The following is a 27299-nucleotide window of genomic DNA, read 5'->3' on the forward strand; positions in this document are numbered from 1 at the left end:
TGCATTTGTACGTGTCTTATCAGCTTCTTCTCTGTGACAAAGTTTAGCATCCGCCTAGTAAAATGTCTGCAAATCTATTTGGGTTTAATATTTGGAGTAAATAGTGCCTATTGACAGGATTTCTTACAGAACACGTCGTGTGTCTGTCAGCGTCTGTCAGTCTCACCCTTCTGCCTTCCAACTCTGGTGCTAAATTTCAACCAAGGCAGAGAACAAGACTTAAACTGCCAGAGGGCAGGCCCAGCTGGGATATTGGCAAGGAATTGCTGGCTGGGAGGGTGGGCAGGCCCTGGCACAGGGTGCCCAGAGCAGCTGGGGCTGCCCCTGCATCCCTGCAGTGGCCAAGGCCAGGCTGGACAGGGCTTGGAACAACCTGGGACACTGGAAGGTGGCCCTGCCCATGGCAGGGTTGGGGCTAGATGGGCTTTAAGGTCCCTTCCAACCCAGCCTATCCTGTGATTCCATGATATTTACCACCACACATCAGCACTGTCTCATGTGCTGCTGCCACAGCCCGTCCTGAAGCAATGGGAGGGCCTCGTGGCCTCTGCTCCCGTAAGGATGGAAAATCCAGGGATACCCCTTTGTTCCAATCACCTGCCTTGCTGTGTACAGCTCATTGTAAAAAGCTGCAAGGCAAGAAAGACCAAAGAGCCATGAAACTGTGAGTGCTAAGAAGAAAAAGAAATACATTTTAAAATGCATTTTCTGCTGAAGGTCAGAGAAACCTGCTTCTGGGACTGGTCTGAGAGTGATGCAGAGTGATGTGCAGAGACTCTGTCCAATTCTCCTGTCTCCCTTGTGCTTCTGGGAAGAAAAGGAATCAGAAAGATTCCCTCAGGCCATAATTAGCAGCCTTGAGATTGCTGTGAACCAAAGTTTTTCCAGAGCAGTGTGCTCCAGCAGAACTACATCCATATTACCTTGTAGAGAATGCAAACAAATTCCCAGAAAAAGGCAGGAGGAGCAGTGAAACTTATCCCACTGGAATAGGAGAAAGGAATTGGTGAACATAGCAAGCTGTACTGTGATATTTAAATGTTTAGATTGGGTACTATGAAAAAATGTTTCATGTCAAGAGTTGTAAAGCACTGGAGCAGGGCATCCAGGGAAGTGGTGGAGTCACCACACCTGGAAATGTTCTAAAAATGTGTGTGTGTGACACTTGAGGATGTGGCTCTTGGTGACCATGCTGGTGGTGCTGGGTTGATGGCAGGAATTAATGCTATTGAAGGTCTTTCCCAACAGTAATGATTCTATGATTCTATATTCCCTTCAAGGGGCTGTGGTTTAAAAACAACAGCAAATCTCAGCAGGAGAGAGGGGCACTTACATGTCCAACAATCTGGACTCAGTAGTTCTGCAACAAGCAACTGATTGTCCATCAAGGACAAAGAGAAATATCTGAGGGTGGTTAATTCTCATTCTCATCACCATCCAAAGAGCCTATTCAATCAGTTTCCACATAAGGAGAAATTGAAATTCATCACTGTTACAAATCCTTCCCCTGTGTTGCCACATGAAGGGAAGTTTGTGAGAGATTTATTAAAGACGTGATTGGGGAGACAGATCTGAAACAAAAAAAAACCCAAAACCCATTCTGAGTACATAGTACTTTATGAAACACCTATATGGGAAGTCAAAAATTTCATTAATCTCTTCAGAGGGAAGGGACACATATTCCATATTTACCATCCTGCACCACATGCTTATGGAAACCTCCAAAGAGCAGGGCATTAGGGACTCAGTTTTTTCATTTTATCGCCTGCTGGAGTCTGTGTTGAGCAGTAAAGATGGCAAATTACTTGCAAAATTATCAGGCTCCCTCAGTGCCTCAGCACTGCCCAAGGGAAATAACGTGCTTAGAAATACAGATGTCACCAAGATTAACTTCCAGTGCCTGAAAGGCATTTGTCTGCCTGACCTGAGTGCAGACCATGGCTTTGCCAAGTGCCACTCAGCAAACAAAAACGCTCACGTGAAACTCCAGCTCAGGCCCCTCAATGGCATTTCTCTCCCCTCATCTGGGGGAAGGGTGAACTTCCCCCTCCAAAACCTGACTCTCAGCCCAGCAAGGCTGAAAGACTGCTAAAACTGACACTGTTTGTAGGGCTGACAAAATCTGTTCCTTGCAAAAATAAACAGAAGTTGCCCCACAAAGGGAAAAACGGTGGATTTTTGCTCTTACTATTTCTAAAGATGCAATAAAACCCGGAGAAAGCTGGTTTGTGTGGATGAATTTTGTCACACTCTCTCAGGCCTGGCAGCACACCTTGTATCTGTATCTTGCATCTGGAAGGCCCTTAGTTCATCAGCGTGGCTGGGGTCTCAAAAGGCAGAACTGAATCCCAGGAATTCAGTGGAATTCCAAGACCCTCTTGTCCTTCCCCTGTGGGACCAGCTACCCCAACAGCAAGGACCTCTGTACAACCCAGAGGTTCTGTTATTGTCTCTGAGGTCTACAGAAGTCTATATTCATCTGCAACAAAATTCTCGTGCTCCCAGCTCTGGGTTAAAACCTGAAGTTGCTAAATCAAAAGTTTTAAGGTTCAGAAAAAAGTGTGTGGGTTCTGAAATCCTCCTCATAGGCTGCTTTAGCATTGACATCCTTGCAACCAACTCCAACTAAAAAGGTGCCTGTGGCAGCACTTAAACACACTTAATGTAGGGTTTTACCTCTCTGTGATGGACAATAGCTTCTTTATGGATTACAGTGTTCATTCTTCTGGCCAGATCCATTGGGATGACTAAAAAAAGGCTGAAGACGTAGAGGGAGAAAACAACTAGGTGATAAAATTATAAAATTACCTGACTGCTAGCACTTCACCACCCAGTAGAAGATTTGGGTTAGCAGTGCTAGGGAAAAAAAAAAAAAGTTTAAAAAAAAATTTAAAAAAAATAAAAGGAAAGCAGAAGATAAATGAAAATTCATAAAACTTCCATTCCAAGAGGTGCTCCCTGCCATGCCTGTGTTGGGAGAATGGAGGTCAGTACCCGCCCTGGCTCCATCTGGCAGGGCCCACAACCCAAAAACTTCTTGCTGAGCTTCCTGGGAGCTCATAAAAGCAGAAGGAACCACTTCATCACGAACACACAGGGCTGAAATCTGACACTCAGTACCACACAGCACTGCTGAGGCCAAAAATACAAGCTGTCAATACCAGCCTGAGGGAATACCAGCAGAAGGGCCATTTATTATTTCCCCTGTTTCTTCTGCTCTTTCCCTGAGTGCCCACTTCTGGGCACTGTCAGACTGTGGTGAAACATCTCTGTAATTCACTACAGCTTTTTATGGAGACTCTCGGAGCCAAGGCTGCAAATGCCACTGAGGAAAATGACGGATGCTGCAGGCTTTAGGAAATTAACCATTCTTTGATTGCTTGCTTAGCTGAGCAATTTGCAATGTGATAGACAGAAATTATATCATCCAGTGTCAATTTGTCTATTCATTTTTCCCTCTCCACATGCTTCCTCTCCTTGATTGAATAATCACTAACAATAATCACAAGCATCTGGGGGAAGGAAGTACATCCATCAGTTTTAATGTCAGCAAGAATGAGGGCTGGTTCCTTCAGCATTCACCACAGCTCTGCATCCTCAAAGTCATTTACATTTTCCCTATACCGGCACTAATACCCAGATTGTATTATTTCTGTTACGTACTCCCATTTCAGTTTATAATCTAGGAACAATAGAATGGCAATTGGGAAAATACCCAGTTTCAAAAAAATAGATGGTTGTTTCATCTGCTGTCATACGTTACCACAAATATTTTTATATCTATATTTTAATTCTCTGAGAATACTGATGGAAGTGTAAGCTTGAAAGGCTGAGGCTGAATAAGCCAGACCTGATCCAAAGAAGATGATTTTATATGAAGGATGAAGACAGTAAAGGATGGAGCTGTTAGGAAGGTGTAAGTAGGCAAATCCCAGGGATTGCAGAGGCTTTTCAAAGGCTGCCTGTGCACAGATTGCTACTTCCAGTAATAAATTACCTTTGTGTGTCTAGATATTTTATAGACAACAACCCAGAACATTCAAAATATCAAATTCGCAATTTGTATGGTTGCATAACCCTAAACATCCTTTTATATATATATATATATATATATAAATGGTGCTGTATCATAATATAATTCCACAGTGGCATTCTCTAGTTTTGTGAACCAATTTCTACCAGCTGAGCTTCCAACACCCCCTGTTCAGAGACACAGAACAGCAGAAAATACAAAATCAGTTTGAAGGCACAATAAGTGGCCCAAAGATTGCCTTTCCCAGAAAACTGTTAAAGTGGTTTGTTTATTCAATAGAATTAAACCATCTTTCAAACACAGTGACACAGACCAAAAAAGAACCAAAAACCCAAAAAAACCCTGATTACTGTTCTAGTTATGGCTTACAGCAATTGATAGGCTTTCTATCACAACCATAGTACAGCTACAGAAACAATAATAAGCCAAAATTACAGGGTGTAAGGTTGACAAAATAAAGGTCAGTCAAAGGATACAAGAGATTAACATCATCATAAAACCAACATTACTCTGCATGGATTTCTCCACCCCCGCTGCCCCTGGCTTACAGAAACAACAAACATAAAACAGCTTTATTTTTGTCACAGCCCGAGCTCTCCTAAAATGAAGACACGAAGTTTTGCTCCAGTATTCCCAAACTAAGCATTTGTTTCCCACCAGGTGAAAACCAGGGGTATATTCAAGAGGCAGCAGCTGTTCAGTACACTTTACATGGGCTCAATGCAGAGGCTTGATCAGGAACCTCATGGTTGAGAGCAAGGCCCAAAGATGAAGCAAAAATCACCAGATTTGAGTCCTGTCCCAGACAGGGAAGGGAGTTTTCCTCCTTTCCTTATCTCTAAGGGGACAGGCTCTAATGCACAAGAGTGTGTATCACTTGGCCAACACAAGGTCAACAAATAGGAATTAATTCTGCCTTTTCCACACTGCTAAGGCAATATCCAGAGTCTTCACAAGTCATATGGAGCACTGGAGATACTTCAGTGTCTTGGTCCATCAGACAGTTCCAGGTACAACAAACATCTCGAGAAGCAGCCAACACAGTATCTGATTTTTCTGGCTTAATTTGTCACTGTTTTACATGCTAACAGATTTTACAGTGATTAGTACAGTTAAAAATGTACATCAGCTTACCCAAAGATCAAACACTGAGAACATCTATGGCTTCTAAATAGAAAGTCAGACACATTGGTAACATATTTACATCTTTCAATCCTTGAAGCACTGAGGCAGATTTGTCTTTCTTTTGGCTTCCCACTATGGCCCAGTCCCTCACTTCTGACATTTCTTGGATGCTCAGAGCTTTGGGGAGCATTGGAGGTGCTGACAGCCTGGGACAACCTAACGCCTCTTGTACATTTGGATTTATCTTAAGTTTATTTTAAAAAGCACTTAAGTACAATTTCAATTTTGAATAATTTTTTTCCTTTCTTCTTTTTTTTTTTTTTTTCTGTTTCTTTTTTTTTCTTTTTAATACCATGCAGACAACACAGGATGCCAAGCAGGCTCACCCACATTAGACAGGATGATAACAAGACACAAAATGATGATAATCTGGGAGGTTTTTTTGGGAGATGCAGGTCACTGTCTTGACTTACAAGCACAGACATAAGGCTTGAATTCTCTTTCTGCTGAACCCAAATGTGAATATTGTGGTAGCTTCAAAGGTAGTGGGCTGCATCCTGCCCTGAACACATTCATACCACTGACAAATTCCACGCTGGTATTTTAAAGCAAGCAGAAAAAACCCCTCTTTTCCTGAGGCCTGTGGTTTTCACACAAACTGTCAGGTACAGAGGGCTCATGTATGATTTACAACTACCACGATGAAATGCTTTGCATAGATGAGTTTGAAAAGATAAATTGATGAAATCTGGGAGAGTGACAGTCACAACACTTCTGCTTCCAGAGAAGCTTGTTCTTTACTCACACCATTAAAAACGTGGTATTGCGGCTGCACTAAATGTCTCTATTTAGTGTTTAGAGACACTTTATGTCTCCAAAGCATATTAAAAAGTGTGTCTGAAATCAAGTGAGGGGGAAACAAGAGGCTGCTTTTCTTGCCCGTGATTAAGGCCCATTTCTGGAGCACACCAAAATTTCCACATGCTTCAGTGGATTTTGTAAAGGCCCTAAGCGTAAAAACTGACTTCTCTGGAGTGAACTGAAACCTCAGCTCACTCCAGAATTTCCCAGGGAACTTGACCCTCTAGGGATTGCCGAATTTCACTATTTCCTTTTTCCTGTACTTACAAAAGCTCCAAGGCTCTCTGCACACTCAAATGCGAGTGAGGTCAGGAAAAAGGCCCATTTCAGAGCGCTCCACGTTCGCTACCCAAGCAGACAAGCCACCTGGGCTCAGAAGATCAGAAAGGACAGATTCCTTCCCTCTCCACCTCTGTGCTTTTTGAAACCTCAGTTTCCCTCCCAGACAAAGCAGAGATTGCTCCTCACTGCCAGGGAGGGCTGAGCACGGGCAGCCCACCCACGCAGCTGCGTCACCACCAGCGCTCCTGCCTTCAAGGCTTGAGCAACACTTCCACTGATTCACCAAACTCCCACAGCGGGGACTATTCTCAGAGCTGGTTTCTTTCCATCTACTACATCTGGCCATCCCGAGTCACCTTTAATCCACCATCAGCCGAGGCTGCAAGAGGGTAGATTTTTGCAGGACTGGAGGAGCTACCCCTGATTGCTGCAAGCTGTGAAAGTTCATCTGTCGTCTGTGCCGTGTTATTCCACAGCACTAAAGGCTCTGGAGCAGCTCTGTGCTTGCAGTCTCCCATGCTCCCTGCACATTGTTTCTCCAGGAGACCACAGGCCTACTCAGCACAGTGCCTCTCCTCTTGGAGACAGCAGCAGGAGGAGCTGTCACGGCGTGGTTCTCCCTTTTGCAATTCATGAGCTGGCTTTGGCAGCTCTGTTGCAATCACAGGAAATATGCTAAAATATTATAATGGCCCTATCGCCATTGATGCCGCTCTGTCCGACAGCAAAGTTGGATTTCATAAATCAAAAGCAATCAGCTAAACTATTCCAGCTAAATACTTCCTTCCCTTTGATGACAGCACTGCCAGATTCATAAGCCTCCTCTGTTGACCTGACAATAAAGTCAAAGCAATCCTAGTTATGAATTCCAACTGAACTTGCATTGCCAGTGTACGCAGATATCAGGAACTTCTTAAGGGATTCTCCTAAATAATGTGAGGAATTGGGGATTAAACTACAACATTTTCTCTCTCCCTGTCTCAGGCTTCATATCCTCAGGAGCAGAGCTGAGATTACAGCTCAAGCTCAGGATGTGGTACCAGACAGCTGACAGCCTTTCTTCATGGACAGATCAGAATTATTGGTGGGGGGGATTTCTCTGCGGCCTGAAGCCTTTCCTCTGGGAAAGCACAAAGTGCTACAGACATCCTTTACTTGCAGCAAACACACCTGACAGCAGCAAAAACACACTTCTTATCAGTCAAGTGTCCAGTTGTTCAAAGGCTAGGATTGGATATTTGGAGCTTTGACTGCATGGGAGAAGGGAAAACAAAAACGGCCCCAAACTCAGACAAATGCTTGACTCAGTCGAAAGAAAATTTTCTTATGCTCTGCACAGAAAAGAATGATGGCAGAAAACAAGGAGGGTCCTTCTTTCTGCAAAAGCCCTTCTGCACATGGCATTTCTGACAAATGCCATAGTTTTGCAATCATTTTTTGAGCAACACCTGAAAAAGGAATCAGAATGTGAGCATGCTGTGATATGCACTTCATCTCAAGGACTATTTTATATATACATTTCATTAATCATCTTTCTGGCTTGTGAATCACTCCTTATATCTAAATGTACACCTATGTACACCTTCACAGAAATATCTGGGCCTGTTTCTGCAGTCCCTACACAAATAAAATACCCACCCACCTGAATGGGGGCTCTTTTCAGATAAATGTGGCAAGATTGGGCCTTTGGTGCATACGTGCAAGTATCCTGCACACACTTCTTAAAATCATTAAAAAAATATAGTAGCTATAGATTTATAAGCAATCAAAATCTAAACACAGTAAGACTGCACTTATTACAGTGAATTTACATTGCTCATCTACATGAAGCAAACAATGGAAAGGAAATGTCTGTGACCCTGTAATTACAGATTAACTGTAAATGCAGTTTTGCTTATCCTTTTGTCTCTCCAAAAGGATTTCTTGCAACTAAAAAGAGGGATTTGCACTATTTCTATCAACATATGGATGCTCCTCAAGTGCTTTCCCATCTTTTTTGAAGTGCCTTTTGCAATGTCTCAAACTCCTTTCAGTTGGTTTTGTTCACTTCAATCACCATAGTAAAGAAATATCTCTTACTAAAGAAGGTAACCTTAGCAGAGCAGCAGCAGCAAAGCAAACCTGAAGTCACTACTAGTCCCAAACTCAGGCAGAGTAAGGAGTAAGGGCTCTAAGTACCAGCTTCAGTGTCATTAATGCTATCATAAAACTTAATGCACAGCGAGACGGCCAACCTGCAGTGTCACATTGCTCTCTAAAAAGCACTTTCATCACAGCACTTCATTGTCAAAGCCCTTTGCACACAAATTTACAGAACACAGCAAAGACAAAGATCTCTTTTGCATATTGAATCAAGGAAACCATTTCACCTGCAGGTTCTTGGGTGTGCTGCCTATTTCACAGGTAGACAATACGAGGGGGTGCTCAATAACACGCAGTGTAACTCTAAGACCTAAAACACAACACCACAAATAATATATTAAGCTTAAGCACTGGTCCTTCCCCTGCCCCTGGCTGGTGCTTCCCAGGTGAGTTCTGACACCTTCATCAAGGATATGGGTTACTTCTAAGGCAATCAGACCTTGGGAGTCTAGTGTAAATTAAATACACTCTCACACACCATCCAGGTTACTGCTGGCCAGCAGGGACTTTTGAAATGGTGACCATCGTGCTTTCACTTCCTTTGTGATCATTTTATCTGTAGTGTGAGCAAGTTGCACAGCTCTTAGCACAGCACAGACGCTTTTAAAAGAAGCTTTGTGCATTCATGCATTGCAAAATCAAAATCCAAGCCCACATTTGGATTTAAACCCTCTCCCCCCAGCGCAAAAAAGATATCCCTCATACAGAAATCTAAACTTCAAATCCTTGATCAAAGATCTTGTAATCTACATAAGACAAGACAAGGCAACAGCCCTAGTGCTTCAGACTAAGAACTTAGACAGGGAAACTCTGTTCATTTGACTATGCCAGCACAGCTGAAACAGCAAACCTCACCTCCTGTGTATGCCACCACACCAGTATGAAGGGGCACATACCGGTGGGCTACTACAATAAAATAAACTCCAGCATCCTTATGGCATCTTTTCTGCTTCAGGATTTTGGCAGCTGTAACAGGTGAAAAATTAGCTTTGGCATACCTCACAGAGCTACACTGATGACATTTAAAGAATATACCCCCAGCCCTTTTACTATCCTAATAACATTCTCAATATACTAAAACGCCACGTTAAGACATTTGATGTCTCAAGATGCATAATTTTAAAATAAGCATCATAATCTAAGCCACAAAATAACTTCTCTGAATCTTAACTTCATTTCCTGACATCAACTTATTACAGATACCTGAAAGTGTTAACTCCACCTGCACAACAGAGAATCAACATTCAGGTACTTTTACAAAGTCTTCAATAAAAATCAATGAGGAAACTGGTTTTTTTTCTATCTTATGCTGAACCGAAAAATCAACTTGTAAAATATAACTATGTAATCCCCTTGCTCTTCATCTCAAGAAAACCTTGTGAAGGAGCTTGCTTCTTCAGCAAAGACTCCAGTGTGATGCTGAGATGGTGGCTGTAGGAGGAAGTGCACACACTGCCATGTGTTAGCCAGAAGGAAAGCATCACAGACAAGGAGAAAGGAAGCACAATCAGCAGAGGAGAACAGAAATGCAAGACGCAAGAAGGAAGAAGAAATAATCTCTAAAACAGTATCACAACACGATTCACACAGTTACCTGATGCTGTGAATGGGAGTTCAACGTTCTGTTCTATCCTGACTGAAAAAATTCATAAAGTGATTTTGTTTATTCCTAACGCATCTATATGCTATTTTTGATCAACACTTTGTGACGTTACAGAACAAAGATTTTAAGTTATATATCCCCATTAAGCTATAATGCTAAAGAGTATTTTCAAAAACCTAAAGGCCAGAGAACAGAGTGTTCAATAAAATCTGGCAATACCCCAAGGTACTCGATTCAGAAACCTATGTAAAGTCATACAGTCTATGCTAAAATCCTCCACCACTGTTTTTTCCTCAAAAGTTTAGTGCTTTTCTCCATAGTGAAATGATAAATATATTAATGTGCACTATTTATCCCTAAATGTATTGTAAATGTGCTTCTAATCTGATTTGCTTTCTAGGACAGCGTGTACCCTGGGGCACGGGAGTTTTGCTTCTCCTACACTGTTATGGACCCAACTCTGCTAGCAGGAAAGATGCTGGTATCCTAGATCTTATGGGATTCAATGCCTTGAGGAAATTTATATCAAACAATTATTGCATAATCTCGGGGTGTAACAAAACCTCCTACACCTTACACAGGCCATCGAGCTCCCGCCACGCTTTCTCAGTGTCCCTGTCAGCTGCAGGTCCCCGTGTGAACCCGCAGGATCCCCTTGCTGTGCATGTGGAGGAAATTGAATATTTCCGAGGGCATGGCGTGGAAGCCGGGGCGAGGCTTCACGTTGTCGTAGTAGTGGTGAGTTATAAAAATCCCTGAGGGGTTCATGGGGAAGGCCCAGAAGCCGAAGAGGTGCACCTCCTCGCAGAGCTCCATGGCCGCAGTCACCAGGATCAGCCCGGTGCTGACCCGCTTGGCCCGCACGCCCTGGCCGAGCCAGTAGCGTGAGACGTTGATGAGATACTGGGGGTGGAAGTAATAAACAGCCTGCTGGGACTCGAAGTCGTCCAGGACGTACTTGACCCGGATGGACACGTCCGTGTTGCGCGTGTTGTAGAAGGCCGGCAGCAGCACGGACGCGTTCTCGTACACCTGGAGCACGTCGTAGAAGGGCTTCCTCCACTTCTCCAGCTTGTGGAATCTGAAGGAGAGAGGGTGCGAGGGGTGGTCAGCCCATTCCCAGCAAGAAAACCCCAATGGGCTTTTAATTGAAATATTGCTGACACGGAGGTAATTGAGATGATGCTTCAGTTATATCAACGGGAATGTACTTAGATTTGTAGCTACAGCATCAGCATGAAATGCAGGGTGAAAATTCAGGCCATAAAAAAATTCATAATAACCTCGTGGGCATTTCTGATCATGTCTCAGTTCTCATGGTATTATTAGAAGTATGTAATTTTTCCATGCTACGTAGTGCACCATGCAGTGCAGAGCTGTATAAAGAAGTGCTGAACACCAAAGCTAGCATTTAAAATATCTAACTTTAACATTTTAAATAGAAATCCAAAATCAAAGAAATTATGTTGCTTGAGAAAAGAAACGTATTCCCCCATCAAGAAAGGAAAGCAGTCATGGGCCCAGATATGTCACAAGGTAGCACTGGAACATTAACAAATTTAAAATTAAAATCACCTAGTCAGTCTTGTCTACAGTAAAGTTTCACTGACATTTCTTTAAAACATGTGACAATTTGTGCTACTTTATTTACTTCATGATCTTAATTTTCCAATGTTTATGACTCTGATTCTATGACTTCAGCATTTCAGGTGGGATCCAGTTTCTTTCACCCTGAATGTTTCTAAGACATTTGACTGGGACTTGCAAACAGAGCAGTGGAAGGATGGATCTGTTGTTTTAATTTTAGCTCATTGCCTTTCCATTTTCTGTCATCAAAGTGCAGGTTTAAGTGTTTAACACATTACTACAACTTGTTACTTATTCAATTCAGGATGAAATGTATGATTCATAGTGATGGTATAAAGTTGGATTTGGGAAAAAATATTGTGCAACAGAATTAAGTTAAAGGTAAATTTGGGAAAGCAAGAGAAATGGAAATAATAAAAAAAATACAGAAATAACCTCTCAGTGATTATACTGGGATTGACAGTCACGACATCTGTCTTCACCCCAACGTCCATGAAGTATTTCTCAGATATAGGAGGCAAATTGCATCTATAAAAGAAAGAAATTAGTAAGAAAGTTAAAAATTTCCTTTCCCCTTTTCAGGACTAGAAAATATAATTTATTTAAGCATTTCTGCCAAGCGACAAATCTACAAACAGAGTGAGAATTTAAAATTGTATCAAAACATGCTGATGCCCAAACTATGCAATAAACTAACAAATTCTTGAGGGCTGTGTGAAGACCTCTCTTTTTCCCTCACCACTGAGAGATGACCCCTCTTTGCAGGTGTAGCCAATGCTCATTTTGCCTCCTAAATAGCAATTTACCTATTTACTCTGGCAGTTTAGGATACAAAATGGATTGAAGTTCCAAGGCCAATCAGCCCATGAAATCAAAGGATTGCTCTGCAGTAGCTGAGATGTATTCAATAATTAATAAACTATATCTAAAACACTGCCTTTAAGATGTTTTGGTTTATACCCAGGAGAATTTAGGGGAAATGTTCCACAAGAGACAAATCAATCCAGACCTAATTAATCCCAAACTATCTGCTTCGTTTCCTTTTCCATTTATAAGCATTTCCCAACACGGCAATAATAGCAGCAATTCTGACTCTACAAGTTCACCACAGGACATCAAAGTTATTGGAAGCAAACTGAAGAGATTTACAAGCCCTGACTTTGCCCAGCCTCCATTCACCTTGGCCTTGTCCTAAATACAGCATCTCACAGAATTTAGAGCATCCCTCAAGAGATACTGAAGTTACTGAAACTCACACTCGCAAGGTACCACACTGTCTTTGCTTCCAAAGGAAATCCAGCTGAGGAAAAACATCAGCATGTGCTTTCAGGGATAAAATATGTGGCCTGGAAACTGGTTTTAGACTCAGTTTAAGCTCGAGTTAGGCACAGAGTAACATTTTGAAAGCTTTCTGAAGTGATCTGCAAGCCTCCATTAAGACCATCACTGTTAAGAATCCCACATATCAAAAATACTGCTGTGCCTAATTCTCAAAGTTGTCCATATTTCTGAAGAGCAGGGCTGAGCAAAACAGAGAGAAAACTGTGATGGTATTTAGGATAAGAGATGCTTACTGTTTTCACAATACCACAGTTCAGCTGGCAGGATAATATCTCAAAGAGAGAGGACAGTTTGGAGAGCAGAAGAGTGCACAAAATTCCTTCAAGGTCCTTCTCATGCTCAGAAGGTTCACATCCACCTTACAGGTAGTCCATCTTTATCAGGTCAGAGAATTGTTTTTGGCTCTCCTTTTCACAGACAATACCATTTCTAGCAATTTCCTCTGCTGAAATTCCATTTCTTGGGCACCCAAGCACGGGGCATTGTGCTTATTAGATTGTATTTGAGGAAAGTCTTCAAATAATCAGTTTCAATATTTCTGAACAGGAAATTCACAACAGGATTGAGAGTGACTGAATTTTATAAGGCATTTTTCATAATGCCTTATAAAAACTGTCCCATCTACACAAACTGTACTTTTCTCATAAAACTACAAAATCTCACCCCCTCCAGGAGGAATCCCATCTCTAAATTCACTCAGTGTTTCACCACAGAGCTCTGCTCTGGCCAGTAGATGGAGACAGACAATAACTACTAGTAAACACAATTCTAGTGTGTATTTTATACATTCTATTGTAGTATATCTAATTGCTTTCAGAATTTACTTCCCAGAACAATCCTAGCTGCATGCTGCTAGCTGCATGAAAAGATTTCCCCAAGTGTCCTGAAGGTATTGCTGAATGTAATCAGGGCTGCATAAGCAGCTTGTGAAACGTTTTAAATTATTTCACTGGTGACCAAGATGATGATTTCTGATAGTTTGTCAAGTGGTGACTCGAAAGCAGATGTGTTCAGACCTGACCTTGAACACAAGCTTTACTTTAAAACTGATGTCAACAGACCTTGAGTTTTAAAATACTGGCACATATTTGTGTATAATCCACATTTTGGAGACGGCAAACCAGGGGTTTTTTTTTATAACTGATATATTTATTCATATTCCAGTTCTGACTAAACCCTCTATTTAATTATTACTGTTACCAAACACAACCAAATTTCTAAGTTCTGTAATAGTCTCCTTTTTTTACCAGTTTTGATACAGTTCAAGGAAGAGTAGCAGTAGTAAAGCAGGACATCTATTGAAAGTCCTTAAACATAAATGATATTTGCCAGACATATTTCAGCTTCTGCTTAAAAACTTGCCATCTCCATGTGTCACATGGGCTGCTCTTTTCATCCATACTTATGGTTGTGGTCCAACACAACAGCAGGGAATCCACAGTAATTATTTAATGCATATGGAGTACATTAGGCTTTTAAGAAAAAGAGTTACGTGAAGCCTGGACTTTCCTGCAGACTTTTTTTTTTTTCATTGAAAAGTAAGGTAATAGTTTTCTCTACAGTTGAAGTAAGAGGCAGACACAAGGGTCTGAAAACAATGAATGCTGAATGTAGGACCTGTAAAATTTTTCATATGATGTCAAATTAAATTAAGACTGCACTGAACCAAAATCTGATCTAATTTTTGCTGGTGTGAAGTCAGAGACATTAATTGTTTAATGCATAGTTATTCTAAACTATGACAACAACACAACCAAGATCAGAAAATAGGCCAACTGAAATAAAGAGATTTTTCTTTTCTAGAGAGCAAGTCATGAATCTGTGAGCTAGCGGTCATATGCCATGACCCAGGCAAAGAGCTTAACAGGATTTAGAGAGAGATTAGTCATGCATATGAATAATAAAAAAATCTTTCTCATATATATTAAGGATTATAAAACTGCTGCTAGACTCTCTTATCCAGGGACACTCATCATGGGACATCCCAGTTTGTGTAAAACCTGGATAATTCCACATATAGTGAGGAGCAATGAAGGCTCTTAAGCTTTAAAGTTATTCTGGTGACTCTGGAGGCTCTGGGTTGATTATTGATTACACCAAGTCCTGTTACTGAGCACCTGAGCTCTGCACCAGTCCAGAAACACACCTCTGAGGCACATCAGCTGTGAGCTATTAACATCTCACCAAGCTGCTTGTCACTCAATAGAGGTTGTACCTCTGGCTCAGGTCTGCCCCAAAAAATTATGCCCAGGTTCATGGGACATTGCTTATAGGCTAATATCCATAGAAGGATAAATCCACAACCTCAGTGGCAGGGGATATCCTGAAAGAGAGCAACACACTTTGCCAAAAAGTCAGTTATTAGCCTTATGAAGTTAGGGTAGGAATTAATTCCTCAAAGCTTAATTTTTTTTAAAAAATATCATAAATTAAGATGATTCAGAGTTTTTTGGTTTTCGGGGTTTTTTTTAAAACATGGCTTTTTGTACAAGAAGCAAGCTTGACATAGCCAATTTAGCAAATGTCATGTTTCCAAGTGAGGGAGAATAGCTTTTCAATGTTCTGTTGTCGTTAGGAAAGGCAAAAAAAAAGGAGAAAACTGGAGCTGTGGTGGTTACCGAAAGACGAAGTCTGCACTGTCAATCTCCCGGCCACATCTGCTGTTCTTCAGAATTCCTCCATTCCCAACCACTGCACATCTCTTAAACTGGGAGCGGTGGTACGGCATGTCCTGCAACAGTACGGCAAGGAAACAGTTAAAGACCCCAAAACATGCAGCCAGAAACTCTCTTTTTCACTTTTTCCCATTTTTCTTCTGCAGCTGCACCTTGATGCATTCACCACAGGATGCTGGCACTGGTTCTGGGGTGCAATATTGCCTGTACACAAAGTGATGGGATATTTTGCAGCACAGGCAGCAAACCCGAGTGGGAAGAAACCCATAACCTGTTCTATTTCCCCAGGTTCAGTAGCATAAGGAGTAATTTTAGACATTTGTTTTCCCCTTTGATTTCCACATCAGGGCACAAACCATAAATTAGTGTAGTTCAGCTCTTTTCTGACCTGCTTGCAAACTGCTGGCTCCTCAGGCTCTGTTGTCCTGCTTTTGGGAAGTCTGTGCACAGAGCTTCAGAAAAGCCCAAGAATTCTGTCAGACAGCACATCACAGAAAGCAGCCCAAATTTTAGTGCTGACCAACTCTAATTGCACTGACAGCATTAATGATAATTAATTAGCATTTGCACTACCAGCACTTTGTTCAGGCGCCTTTTTGGACTCGTGGAGGATGCATCTTCCTATAATCATTGGGCAGAACCCTGCCTTTTACACACACAGAGATGCAGCTGCTGCCGAAGCCAGAGAGAGTGAAAATCACATCTTGAGAACAAACTGGGCTGTTAGGGTGAGAGGGCTGTGACGCAGAACTGAGCCACGCTACACCTTATGAATATGTAGGGATGTGCTTATATAAGCATGAGAGTGCTCGTTTTTGGTACATACATATTTTATCAATAATCTCATGCTGCAAACTACAGAGGGATGCAGGAGTGGCTTGACATTTCTGGGTGATTATTCCCAGGATCTTTCCACGGCATCCATAAGCCATGAGGCAATTACACCTGTCTGAGGAAAGCAGCAGCTGTCTGGCAGAGAGGAAATATGGAGCTGTCTGTGCTTTATGCAGTGATTTCTTAACACAAAAGGTGCCTCAGCAGCCCTGGAAGGGAAATCAGAAGCCAGGTGCCCATGCTTAGCACAAGGCTTTTGCCTGTAGAGCATTGCTTCTGTGTTTTCAGCCCTTTATTTCCTACATGTGCCAGGCTGCAGTCCTGCTCCTGTGCAGGGAGGTGGCTTTGGTCACTGCCCAGTGACTCCCAAAGGCATTTTGGCATGTAATGACACCTTCACAGCATCCTGATCACACCTGGACAAAAAACACATCAGCTCTGGCAAATTCCTAGCAGATCTCAGGGATTCAGACTTTCATGCACTCATCTGCCTAATCAGGCAGGGTTTTGAGGATGATACTCCTGGACTTAGATGCATCCATTATTTGCATGTCTCCAGATGCCAAAGTGCTCTCCTGGATCCGAGCCTTCCCCCTGCTGCTGCCCCAGTTCCCCACGTGCACGTTCAGATAGCAGCACTTCCCTGCCTCTCAGCAGTGCTCGGAAAGCCAGAGGATTAGAAGTGGTTGCACCCTGAAGGACAGGTTAAACATCACAAATCTAACTGCTTAACCTGAATATACATCTGACTTTTCCACAGGGATAAATTTCAGCTAGCCCCTCCAAGTATGCTGCTGCAAATTGAAGGGGTGTGCCTTGTGATGAAGCCACATCAGCCCATTCCTGCATATTAGTCACTATGTGCAGAGGGAACTGCCCACTGATTATAACCTTGAATACCCCTGGAGGTCAAGTGTTATTTGCTGGAAAGGTTTTGAATAATAATGATGAATACATTTAAAAATTATGAAGCCTGCTCACAGATAATCTGCAAACAGAAGTATAAAAATAGTCACTGTGAATACGAATTATAAAATAAACATGCCAAAAAGAAAAGCAGACCTACCCCCAAATGTTGGATTTATTATATGTGAATATTATACTTCAAAAGAGTTCTGATCAGTAAGTGTCTCTTTTATTTAGCTTTCTTATTTCATTATCCACTTTGCCTCTAAGTCAGCAATATTCTGTAGGAAATTACACACACACACACACACACACACACACACACATATATATATACATGTATGTATGTATGCATTGTATGTATATATTTTGCAGATGACCACCAGAAAACAGGATAAGCATCTAAAGTATTTTATCAAAAAATAAAGATTTTCAAAATACAAGCAGTGAAAAAAAATGTCAAACAAGTTCTAAATACTTGGCTATAGGATAGTGCCTAATGCACTAAGTGTCTAAATGCCTGAAGTACAGTGAAGCTGATGCTGCAAATGGGCAGAGGCACCTTTGGAAACATTTTGAAGATTTCCTGGTTGATATGAAAGATTCCACTCGTGTCCACTTCATATTTCAGTTTAGTTCCCAAAGGAGTATTTTTCTGGGTGGTGAACAGAAAGGATGGGGCGTTGCAACACCTCGACAGAGTAGACCTGTGAAATGAAAAAGAAATAAGATCAAGGAGCTGATGGCATGATATGGGATTTGTTGTTACTCCTAACAAGGTATTTTTCACTAAAAAGAAACTTTTAGCTCTAGGATGGGTAAAATGGTGGTTTGCTGGATTTTCATTCAAAAAACTTCAGATTCAGGGAAACTTTCTTTGATTGAGAAAACTATGGCAAAACAAAAAGAAAAGAGAGTAAATGAGACACCTCACTTCTCTCTTCTAGTCTGTGGGAAATACATGTGCAAATTCTGCCCTGCTCTAAGTCCCTAAAGATGAGCTTCTACCTCCTGGCAAAACCACCTTAATGAATTAATCCCTCTCTACCTTAGAGGTCTTCAACATTTTATAAATCATATACTCGTCACTGGGCAGGAAATGTAGGGGGTTAAAGAGTCCCTCTGGGGGTGTGGAAATATGGCAGGGCAGTATTTAAACACAGCAATACCCAAAGACACTGCCCCACTTACCAGATTGCTGTGGAGCACAGCATGCTTTGATTACAACAAAAAAACTTTCAAATATCTTAGTTTTGCCCTTGGCCTTGCACATGTGTGTATCAGGAAGGTGATGTGGCCCCAACAGATTACAGAGTACCAGGCAAACTGGTCATGCCTAAAACTCGAGATTCTCAGACAAATGACCAATATTTTCTTCGTCCCTGGGACAAAATGGAAGAAATTCCAGTGCAAACAAGAGCAGAACAAAATCTCAACCACGGGATTCAGAGTAAGAGAGAAAAAAACATTCAGCTCTGATCCCTTTGCCCTGTTCCATGTGAAATGTTAATGGGAAAAGCAGTTTTGCAGAGAAGATTCCCTTTGCCAGGTTCCATCCTTCCCTGAATGCTTTAGTTCTTTTACTGGTGGCACTGAAAGCCCTGACTTCTGCTCACTCTTATTCCAGAGATGGTTTCTTTCTCAGTCAACACATTTGATACCTTTAATGAAAAATACGTGTCATGGTGAATGTACAAGCACGTGAGGACAAAGCCAAATGGCTCTCAAATAACCCAGATTAAATACCTTGCCTCTAGGGTGTGTGGCCTCATATTCTAAGTTGGAAGAATAAGCCAGTCTTCTTTACGGGCTTTATTACAAGCACAAGAAAGCAAATAGAGAATTATGCAAACATTTCTGTGATGTCCAATTACTCTCAGATACTTGAGTCATGCAGGATGGCACAAAATGACCGTCAGATCAAGGCAGCAAATGAGACTGAAAAAGTCAATGAGTAATGTCTAACAGCAAAAATAATTACAAGCAGATAGTGGAATTGAATTGTTATAGTTGGGATATGAGAAAAACCTCATCACTGGCTGCTCCTTAAGGAATTGAAAGAGATGTTCTTCCTTAATGTCCAGCTGGTTTTCCAGAGGCACAGTCCTTTATGTGAATGCCTAATATCTGATGGAAGAAGACTCTCAAGGAAATTGCTTTCCTTAGTCTCCAGATACAAACTCTACTGTCACTTCTGCCCTTCCTCCCTCTCTGCTGCTTAAGCAGCTGTCATTTAAAATCTGCTGGATTCTCCCCATCTCCTGTGATGGTCCAGGACTGGCAAAGCTCCAAATCCCACAGCTCAGAGGGTTACACGTTTCAGCCTCCTCCTAAAGAACCTCCAAACTCAGAGACTTTGGTTTGCATTTTTTAAGGGACAGCAGCTTCCCCACACATTCACACACTGATGTCTCTGCCCCATTGAACACAGATGAAACAGACTTTAGACATCTTTTTCTTTTTAATTACAAGCACTACTGTTCCTGAAACCAGCTGACAAGGATTATGTTAGATCTGGGTGCCAGTTCCTGGAGCAATGATGTATCAGTCAGGCAGGTACAGGCAGTGACAGGAGTCTTTCATCTCTTTTTTCTTTCAGTGCACAGGGTGGAGAGGGGTTCTTTGTTTAATGTGCTGGTGTTGGTGGCCTGAGATAGACTGATGGTCTTCCTGGTGGTCTTTGGATAGTTCTTTCTCATTGCTCCCACCTCTGCTCTGGCCTCCAAACCTCAAAGGGCACTTTTCCATACCTCAAAGTGCTGCTTGCTCTCTGGGCACAATCATTACTCCTCTCACTCCAGCTGTTTTTTAAAATAATGAGCTATAATCCTGAATGACTCCTCTCTTTAAAGTGGCTCTGATAATTGCCTATCAAGTAATTTCCAGGAAAAATACAGAAAAACAACAACAACGACAAAAAACCCAACCAAACAAAAAACCAAAAATAAAATAAAACAAACCCTCCTCCTCTCAAAACCCAAAAAATTCAAACAAAAAACCTCGAACACCTAAAAAACTTAGGTGTGGAGATCATGTTGGAGAAACTGTTATAAGCCTGAGACTATACATGTTATTTTTAAAGATGTCAATGACTAACTTAGCACATGCATTCTCACATTCTCTCATTAACTCCTGACAGCTATTTCCTGGAATCACGCAAGAGAATTTGGGATAAAGCTGTGGGCCTTATTATAAACAACAGCTCTGAATTGTACCACTGACTTGCAGACTTCAGTCTACAGCACTTTTCTTGAAATAGTGTGTTCTCTCAAAACCTACTCAAATATGCCACTGGAATATTTAACATTCAAAAATTGTTTTGGCTTCAATCTACCATTGCCTTCACAAGGCCAGTTTCAAAAGCTGTGTCTTGAGAGGATGATGGAGGACCTTCAGCAGAGAAGTCACACAAAGAAAGACAGAACACTACAGAAACAAACTGAGAGGTCTCTGAAGACCAGAAAAAATATGCAGATAATCTGTGAGTAATAGCTGAGAAGCCACTAAAATAAAAACAAAAACCAGTCAACAAGAGGAAGTCATTAACAAGGTCTGACAGTACCTAAAACACCCAGAAGAAAACCAGTTTGAGTATTTTGTAGGCCAAATTTTCAGTATCACCAGTGCTTTTACCATTCTAAGCCAGAGTTAGGTTGACATGTTAGGTGCAGCCATTGAACCAAATCTCCATCCTCATTGTTCACCCAAATAACACTTGAAAATTTTCTCCACACCAAATTCCTTGCCTTTCCTGGAAGACTGTTCCATATGCCAGAAAAGCATTCTTTTAGTCCTCCTGCTGTTTGGTTTTTTTTTTAAAGTAGGGGGAAAAGTCTACATTTATTCAAAAGGATGGTACTCCAAATGTTGTCATGCTTACTCTTGCTATCCATAGGAAATTTTGATCTCTCTCTGCAGGAAGCTAAACTCCAACTAAAGTAAATTTTAGTCAGTCCCATTAATGTGAGTTATTCTTACTTGAATAAATTGGCTTCTGTGACATTCATCTCCCATTTGCACATCTGTAGGCTCTTCCATCTGTCAAACAATTCAGTTTGTTTCACCCTAAAATATAAAAAAGAAAGAAAAACATAAAAAATTAGTTTATTACAAGGGCTTAATTTCCTAAAACAGCTGCAGAGAGAGTACCATGCAAATTGATGGGGCAAATCAGTCAGTCTAGACAGTGCAAAATTTATAATTTTTCTTCCTTTTTCTGCTCAGACATAGCCACTCTAAGCCCCATGTATGCAAGAATTGATGTTGGGGACTGATTTCTTCTCCCTGAAAGGCTTTCTCCATTTTTTTTCAGGATAAAAAATGCAATATTGAGCAAGAAGCATGTACGTTACCAAAATCTGCTGGAAAGCAAATGGGTTTAGGAGTAAAGGTGCACAAAGCAGAAGAGCCCAGGAGGGGATTACTAGAAAAGGGGATTAATTTGGCCAGCACATTTTGGTGAGGTATAACTTAATCTGTGAGATCCTACAGCACAACACTGTAGGTAAATTTATTTTATGAGCAATTTATGAGCTGACATGCAGGGATGAGTCTGTGATAGTAAGAGGAAATGAAAAGCTCTTTACATAAGGATCTCTACCACCTCCCCTGCTAATCAATATACCTGTAGTCACATTAAAAAAAAAAAAAAAAAAAAGGGAAAAAAAAGAGAAGAACATTCCTATTTCAGCTAGGCTGATACAGGATGACTCATTTTTTGATGATATCACCAATTCCAAGAACTTCCACACTGAAGTTCGCACATATTCTTGTGCGTTTGGACAACAGAGATAATGAAGGCTTTGCAAATATCTAGAGGTAGGAAGCAACTGCATAATCTGGCTAAGAAATTTGGAAGTCTGTGATTTCTGCTAGATTGATAGGTCTTAATGAGTTCTCTTCAGGCTTGAGGGCTTTTAATGTTTGAATAAAGCAAAGACTTTTAAGATAATTATATATTTAGTGTGAGTAGAACATAGCTTTTCCCAGGCTGAGGAAGTTACAGGAAAGAATTAGGTCATATTGTACTTTCTGTAGCCCACCAGAGCACATTAACTTGGAAATCTTCCATTACCATAAGGGCTGACTTGGGAAACATAGCACATTTGAATCAAGAACATCAGAAGAGACCAGCAGGGTAGAAGAGTTTAATGTCAAGTGGCATCTACTGTGGAATTAACTCGTATCTAGCTGAGCAGGACTCCACAACTTTCCTTGGGCCACTGGGTAAGGCTGAATTAAAACTAGGAATTCTCTGTGTCCTCTGATAAGTATGTGAGGGGGAAAAAAAAAAAAAAAAAGCAATTCAGAACTCCCCATCTTCAGCAGAACATTGGCAGAAGTGTGACATTCTCACCCCTCCTATTTATTTTTAAGTGCTGCTAGTCAGCAAGCAGTGCAAAGTGTGTTACTCGTGTATCCTTCATCCAGTGCAGAAGGCAAGGACATAACCTACATTTTGCTGTGCACAAAGTCAGTGAGGGAGACATGCTCAGATTCATGCAGACCTGGAGCAACAAACTGCATTTTCTGTAGCCCTGGCTGCTTAATGTTAAGCACCTGTGGAGCTGCACTTTGAACTGACATTCCCAATGCACTTTGCAGACCTTGTGTGTTGCCTGTAACATTACTAAACCACTGGCTTTAGACGTGGTGAGGGATTAGGCACGATGTAAGCACCTCAGCTCAGTGAAATGCTGAAAATGCAAAAGGGTAACACTAAAATTACCCAGCTGTGCACTGATGAACTGGCAAACTCACTTTTTTCACCCAATTCCTTTGCTTTGACTTCACGTATATATCTTATTCAACTTATTGGCTTCCTGACATGCTCATTGGACTACAAGACACAATTTAGAGATATTTTATTGTTTCCCAGAATCACATTTTCTTACCTTTTCATTGAGGGGTTTTGAGTTGTGAAACTCTCTGCTTTTTGCAGAGGTCAAAAATAAAAATACTAAGAAAATATTTAAACAAATTAATAGAAAGGTCTATTGTCCACTCTGATTACTCCACTCTGGACTCCTTCTACCAGTCCACAAGTCCCCATGCCAGTATTTGTTATCAAGAAGGGCTGAGAGTTTTCTTCTTTTCTTCCCCTTCACTACTGGCCACTGTCAATGAAAGAGCCTTAAGCTAGATGGACACTTGCATGAGTCAGTCTGGCTGTTCTTACTCTTTTATTACTGGAAATATGATCTTACAAATGCTGTATTTAATTCCCAGCAATAATTCTGGGCCTGACCAAAATGCCTCAACGTATGGGAAAAGCTTTTATGTTTTGTAAATGCACCTCAGATCAAATTCAAACACTGCTTGCACAGGAAAGAGAAGGTGAGGGATCCCTTCTGAGGTCTCTGTTGATGTGATCTCTTGAGCCTTGAATCTTTTGACAGTGTCATTGTAAGATACCATTCCATCCTGCCTCAGAATTAACATTTTTAGCGATGCTTTTATTGCTAAATACTTCTGCTTTTTACATTTAGTTCATACTTACATAGACAAGACCTTCACCTCAATGATGTCCTGCCTTAATTCCAGGCATTTCGTAGAGTTGTATTCCAAAGGCCCTTCATAAAACTCAAAATACCTGAGGAAGGACAAGAAAATATATCATAAATAAGGTTTAGGGTAGAATAATTGTCCTGGACATCAACATAATTTTGCTGAAAATTGTCATTTATGACTTCTGCCAAACTTGAGGCTGCACTGCCTGTCCCACAAGTAGCTTGTTCCTTCACAGGAAAGCACAGATGACCCTGCTGGGTCCAGAGCAGTCTCCCATGCCCAGTTTGTCCATTCCTACAGGAGTTCACCTATCTTGAATCAATGACAAGGACCAGCTACCTTTTCCAGCAGTCAGCACTTGGCAGCTGGAACTGAAAGTCACAGCAAAAGCACTGATCATTTAAAGAACACCTTTCCCATCTTTTGGGACCTGACTGTGCTGGGTTGGAAAAAACACTACCATAAAAGTGGAAGAGGTTGTATTCTGTCAGTGGAGGCTACTCCATAGCTCCTGAGCTTCTCACTGGGATTTACTCCTTTGGTCTGTTTGGAAGGGAATGGAAACAGGGATTATATTCTGGGAAAAAAAAATTGAGAACAAAAGGATTTGAATGCTCAGACACAGCACAAATAACAGTGATATTCTAGATTAAAATATAGGCATAAATATTTACTTTATTGGGTAATTTCTTTACCTTAGTCACTGGACTGAAGGGGAAGAAAAACACAATGTTTTTACTCATGTTTAGGGGGAAAAAAAAAAGCCCAAGCTGTCAAGTAAACTCAATGAGTCTATGTTGAAATGACAAATAAGATTTAGGGTTTAATCCAAGCTCTGCAGCAGTTTCACTCCTAATCATTAGAAATCTGTATTAAAACCTAATTCCTAAGAATATATACATATACATACCCATAAAGTACTTGAGAGGACAATGAAAACTTAAAAGAAGATGACCTGGAGGAATAGGTAATATGAACAAGGCTAGAGGAAGCTCTTTTGATGGATCCTTTAAAATCCTGGAACTCATGAGGTTGTAACTCTAAGAATTCCATTTTTGAATCTTCATTGAGAAATATAAGATTTCTGGAAAAGCTTAATTTAAGCCATCACTGGAAATGCAATAGTTGAGGTTTGTGTCAGTGCAAAATAATTTCAAAATTCGTGTTTGACCCATGTGTGACTTGGAAAATTCCACAAGCCTCCCAAAGCAATTTGCTTTCAACTGGGAATGTTTCTGTCCTGCCAAATGCTGCTTTAGAAAGTGTCTCCTCCAGCTCTCCCTAAGGTTTTCACCACCTCAGCTTTGTCAAAGCCCAAATCAAATATTTCTGTGATCCAGTGAGAGGCACAAACCTTGAGACTGAAAGGAGGAAGCCCATGCTTAACAGGTGGAAGAAGTAGAATAAAAACATTCTTAATAAAGAAATCAGAAAAACCCAATGGCTCATCTTTAAAAAATGTGGCTATTTGTAAATGTGTTTGTATAGCCTTCTAGGCAATAAAAATGAATTTTTATAAGTTTTGTAGAGTAAATTATGTAGTTAAAGTCTTCCAAAATCGATGAGAACTCTATGGAAATACTTTCTTAGCCTGCTGAAGGGAGACCTAACATGAATCTTCACCTGGGCTTTCCAAAAAGCTCCCACTCTCCCTCCCTCAGCTGAATTATTCACCTGGACATTCAGCAGTTACTGAGGGGAAACTGAAAGCCACTGCCCTGACACGTCTCCCATGTGCTTGTCTTGTTGAACAGGAGCTGAGCAACTTGTGAAAAGGTTTCAACTGGATTTGGATGAAGAGCCCACCTGCTTGCACCAGGCCAAAGCCCTGTGTGGATGTACTCCATGTAACTTCCCCAAACTAAACCAAAATATCTCTTTAGACAGCACCAGACAACTTCTTACTGATCAATATGATGTTTCACAGAATTTTCCAGGGCTGAATGATTCTCTGTTGGCTACCAGTACAGACTACAATTTAATCCTGTGAAATAATAGTTTTTCTGACTTTCTTTTGCAGTATCAATCCTTTTCTTTGGCTCTTTGAGTCAGACAATGTGGCACCCTGGATGTGCATGTTCTACACAGTAACTAGGGGGAGGTCACACCCCCACACAAAACTCAGCACCTTACACACCCCTCCTGCTTCAGAGGATGTGCAGAAGTGAGCAGCGCCTATCAGCCTCATCCTCACCTGTCACCTAACACTTCATTTCAGTACCTTGAATGCGCCTCAGGACAGATAAGCGGAGCAAAAATCTAGATTAACATTTATTTTTATCTTTCCTGTGCACTTCTGGCTGTGCTGCTAAGTTAGAGAGCTGCAGCTCAGATGTCAAACAGCACATGCTGTCACGTGGGAACACCACAGCACGGGAAAAACTGCCTTCAGCCCGTGGCATTGGAGTCAAATATGTCATTTTACGAAACGGAGATGAAATTTCCTGCGTCCCAGCCATTCCCTTTGATCGTTGCCTGTTTACTCAATCCACAAACCAAAAATAGAAATGAAAAATGATGTGTTACCAAAGCAGCAGAAGGTTAAGGAGGAAAGGACTGGGTCAAAAATAAACCACTTCTGGATCTGAAAGGAAATCAATCCATGAAACAGCACTGTGTTTCTAGGAGAGCTATTCCATGAGCCTACAGATTGAGAAAGCACAGGACTGTCCTGCAAATCTCTAACTCTCACACCAGCTTCAGCTTTCCCAACAGAGGCACTAGGAGCACTGAATTCACCATTTTCTACCTCGTGGAAGTGCAGAGGGAGGACCCATGGGCCAGGCTGGATGGCACATCGCTGATGGGACACGTGCAGCAAAGGCAGGGGACACCAATGGCAGTGTCACTCTGCGCAGAGAGGGGAGAAGATGCTGCTGGCCATGGCTTCATGATGACTGAAGCGAGCTCAGAGATCCCAAGCCATTGAATAAACATCCTTTGGGCTGTCCTCCATCAGCCCTGAACCTCACTGGAGCAGACAGACAGCCACTAAACCCTCCTTATTCATAATGCCACAGATGCCCCCGCACGTCGGCTGCAAGTGATAACGGTGCTCCAACAGCATTAAGAATTTTTCAAGACAGTGGCTGGTCAATAGACTCAGGGAAAAAGGGTTCCTCTTTTCTTCCCATGAGTGTTCATGCTATTTATCTGCTTCAGAGAGATTCCTCCTGCTGCAGACATGGTGGGATATTAGCAGAGGCCATTCTCTGGAGCACTGGACAACCTCCTCCCACAGAGGTGCTGCACATTATGCTTTCCTAGAATGCAGCTTTTGCACAACACCAGGCCCTAGCACAAGCAACATGGGCTCTCTCAACCTCCAGAGATGTCCTTTAAACCCACGTCCTCATCTTGCAAGGGTCTGGTCCTGCAGGGAGTGTTTGGAGATCAGGCC

The 27299-nt window shown here is 41.5% G+C and overlaps 1 protein-coding gene across 2 annotated transcripts in view; it reads right to left on the reverse strand.

Moving 5' to 3' along the window:
- Positions 1–4282: 4282 nt before the first annotated feature.
- The window catches only part of ST8SIA5 (ST8 alpha-N-acetyl-neuraminide alpha-2,8-sialyltransferase 5), a 46731-nt gene continuing 23714 nt past the window's right edge, over positions 4283–27299 (reverse strand). Inside the window, exons 2-7 of one of the 2 annotated variants that reach the window (XM_023944141.2) lie at positions 23889–23981; positions 21368–21454; positions 17952–18096; positions 15593–15705; positions 12069–12161; positions 4283–11127 (exon numbers count right to left, since the gene is read on the reverse strand). In XM_023944141.2, coding sequence (XP_023799909.1) covers positions 10665–11127; positions 12069–12161; positions 15593–15705; positions 17952–18096; positions 21368–21454; positions 23889–23981 — 994 coding nt within the window. In that variant the 3' untranslated portion in view covers positions 4283–10664. The remainder of the gene's footprint in view (positions 11128–12068; positions 12162–15592; positions 15706–17951; positions 18097–21367; positions 21455–23888; positions 23982–27299) is intronic. The other variant, XM_023944140.2, reaches the window with a different exon arrangement.

Source organism: Cyanistes caeruleus, chromosome Z, assembly GCF_971803275.1.
Source record: "Cyanistes caeruleus chromosome Z, bCyaCae1.hap1.1, whole genome shotgun sequence".
NCBI lineage: Eukaryota > Metazoa > Chordata > Aves > Passeriformes > Paridae > Cyanistes > Cyanistes caeruleus.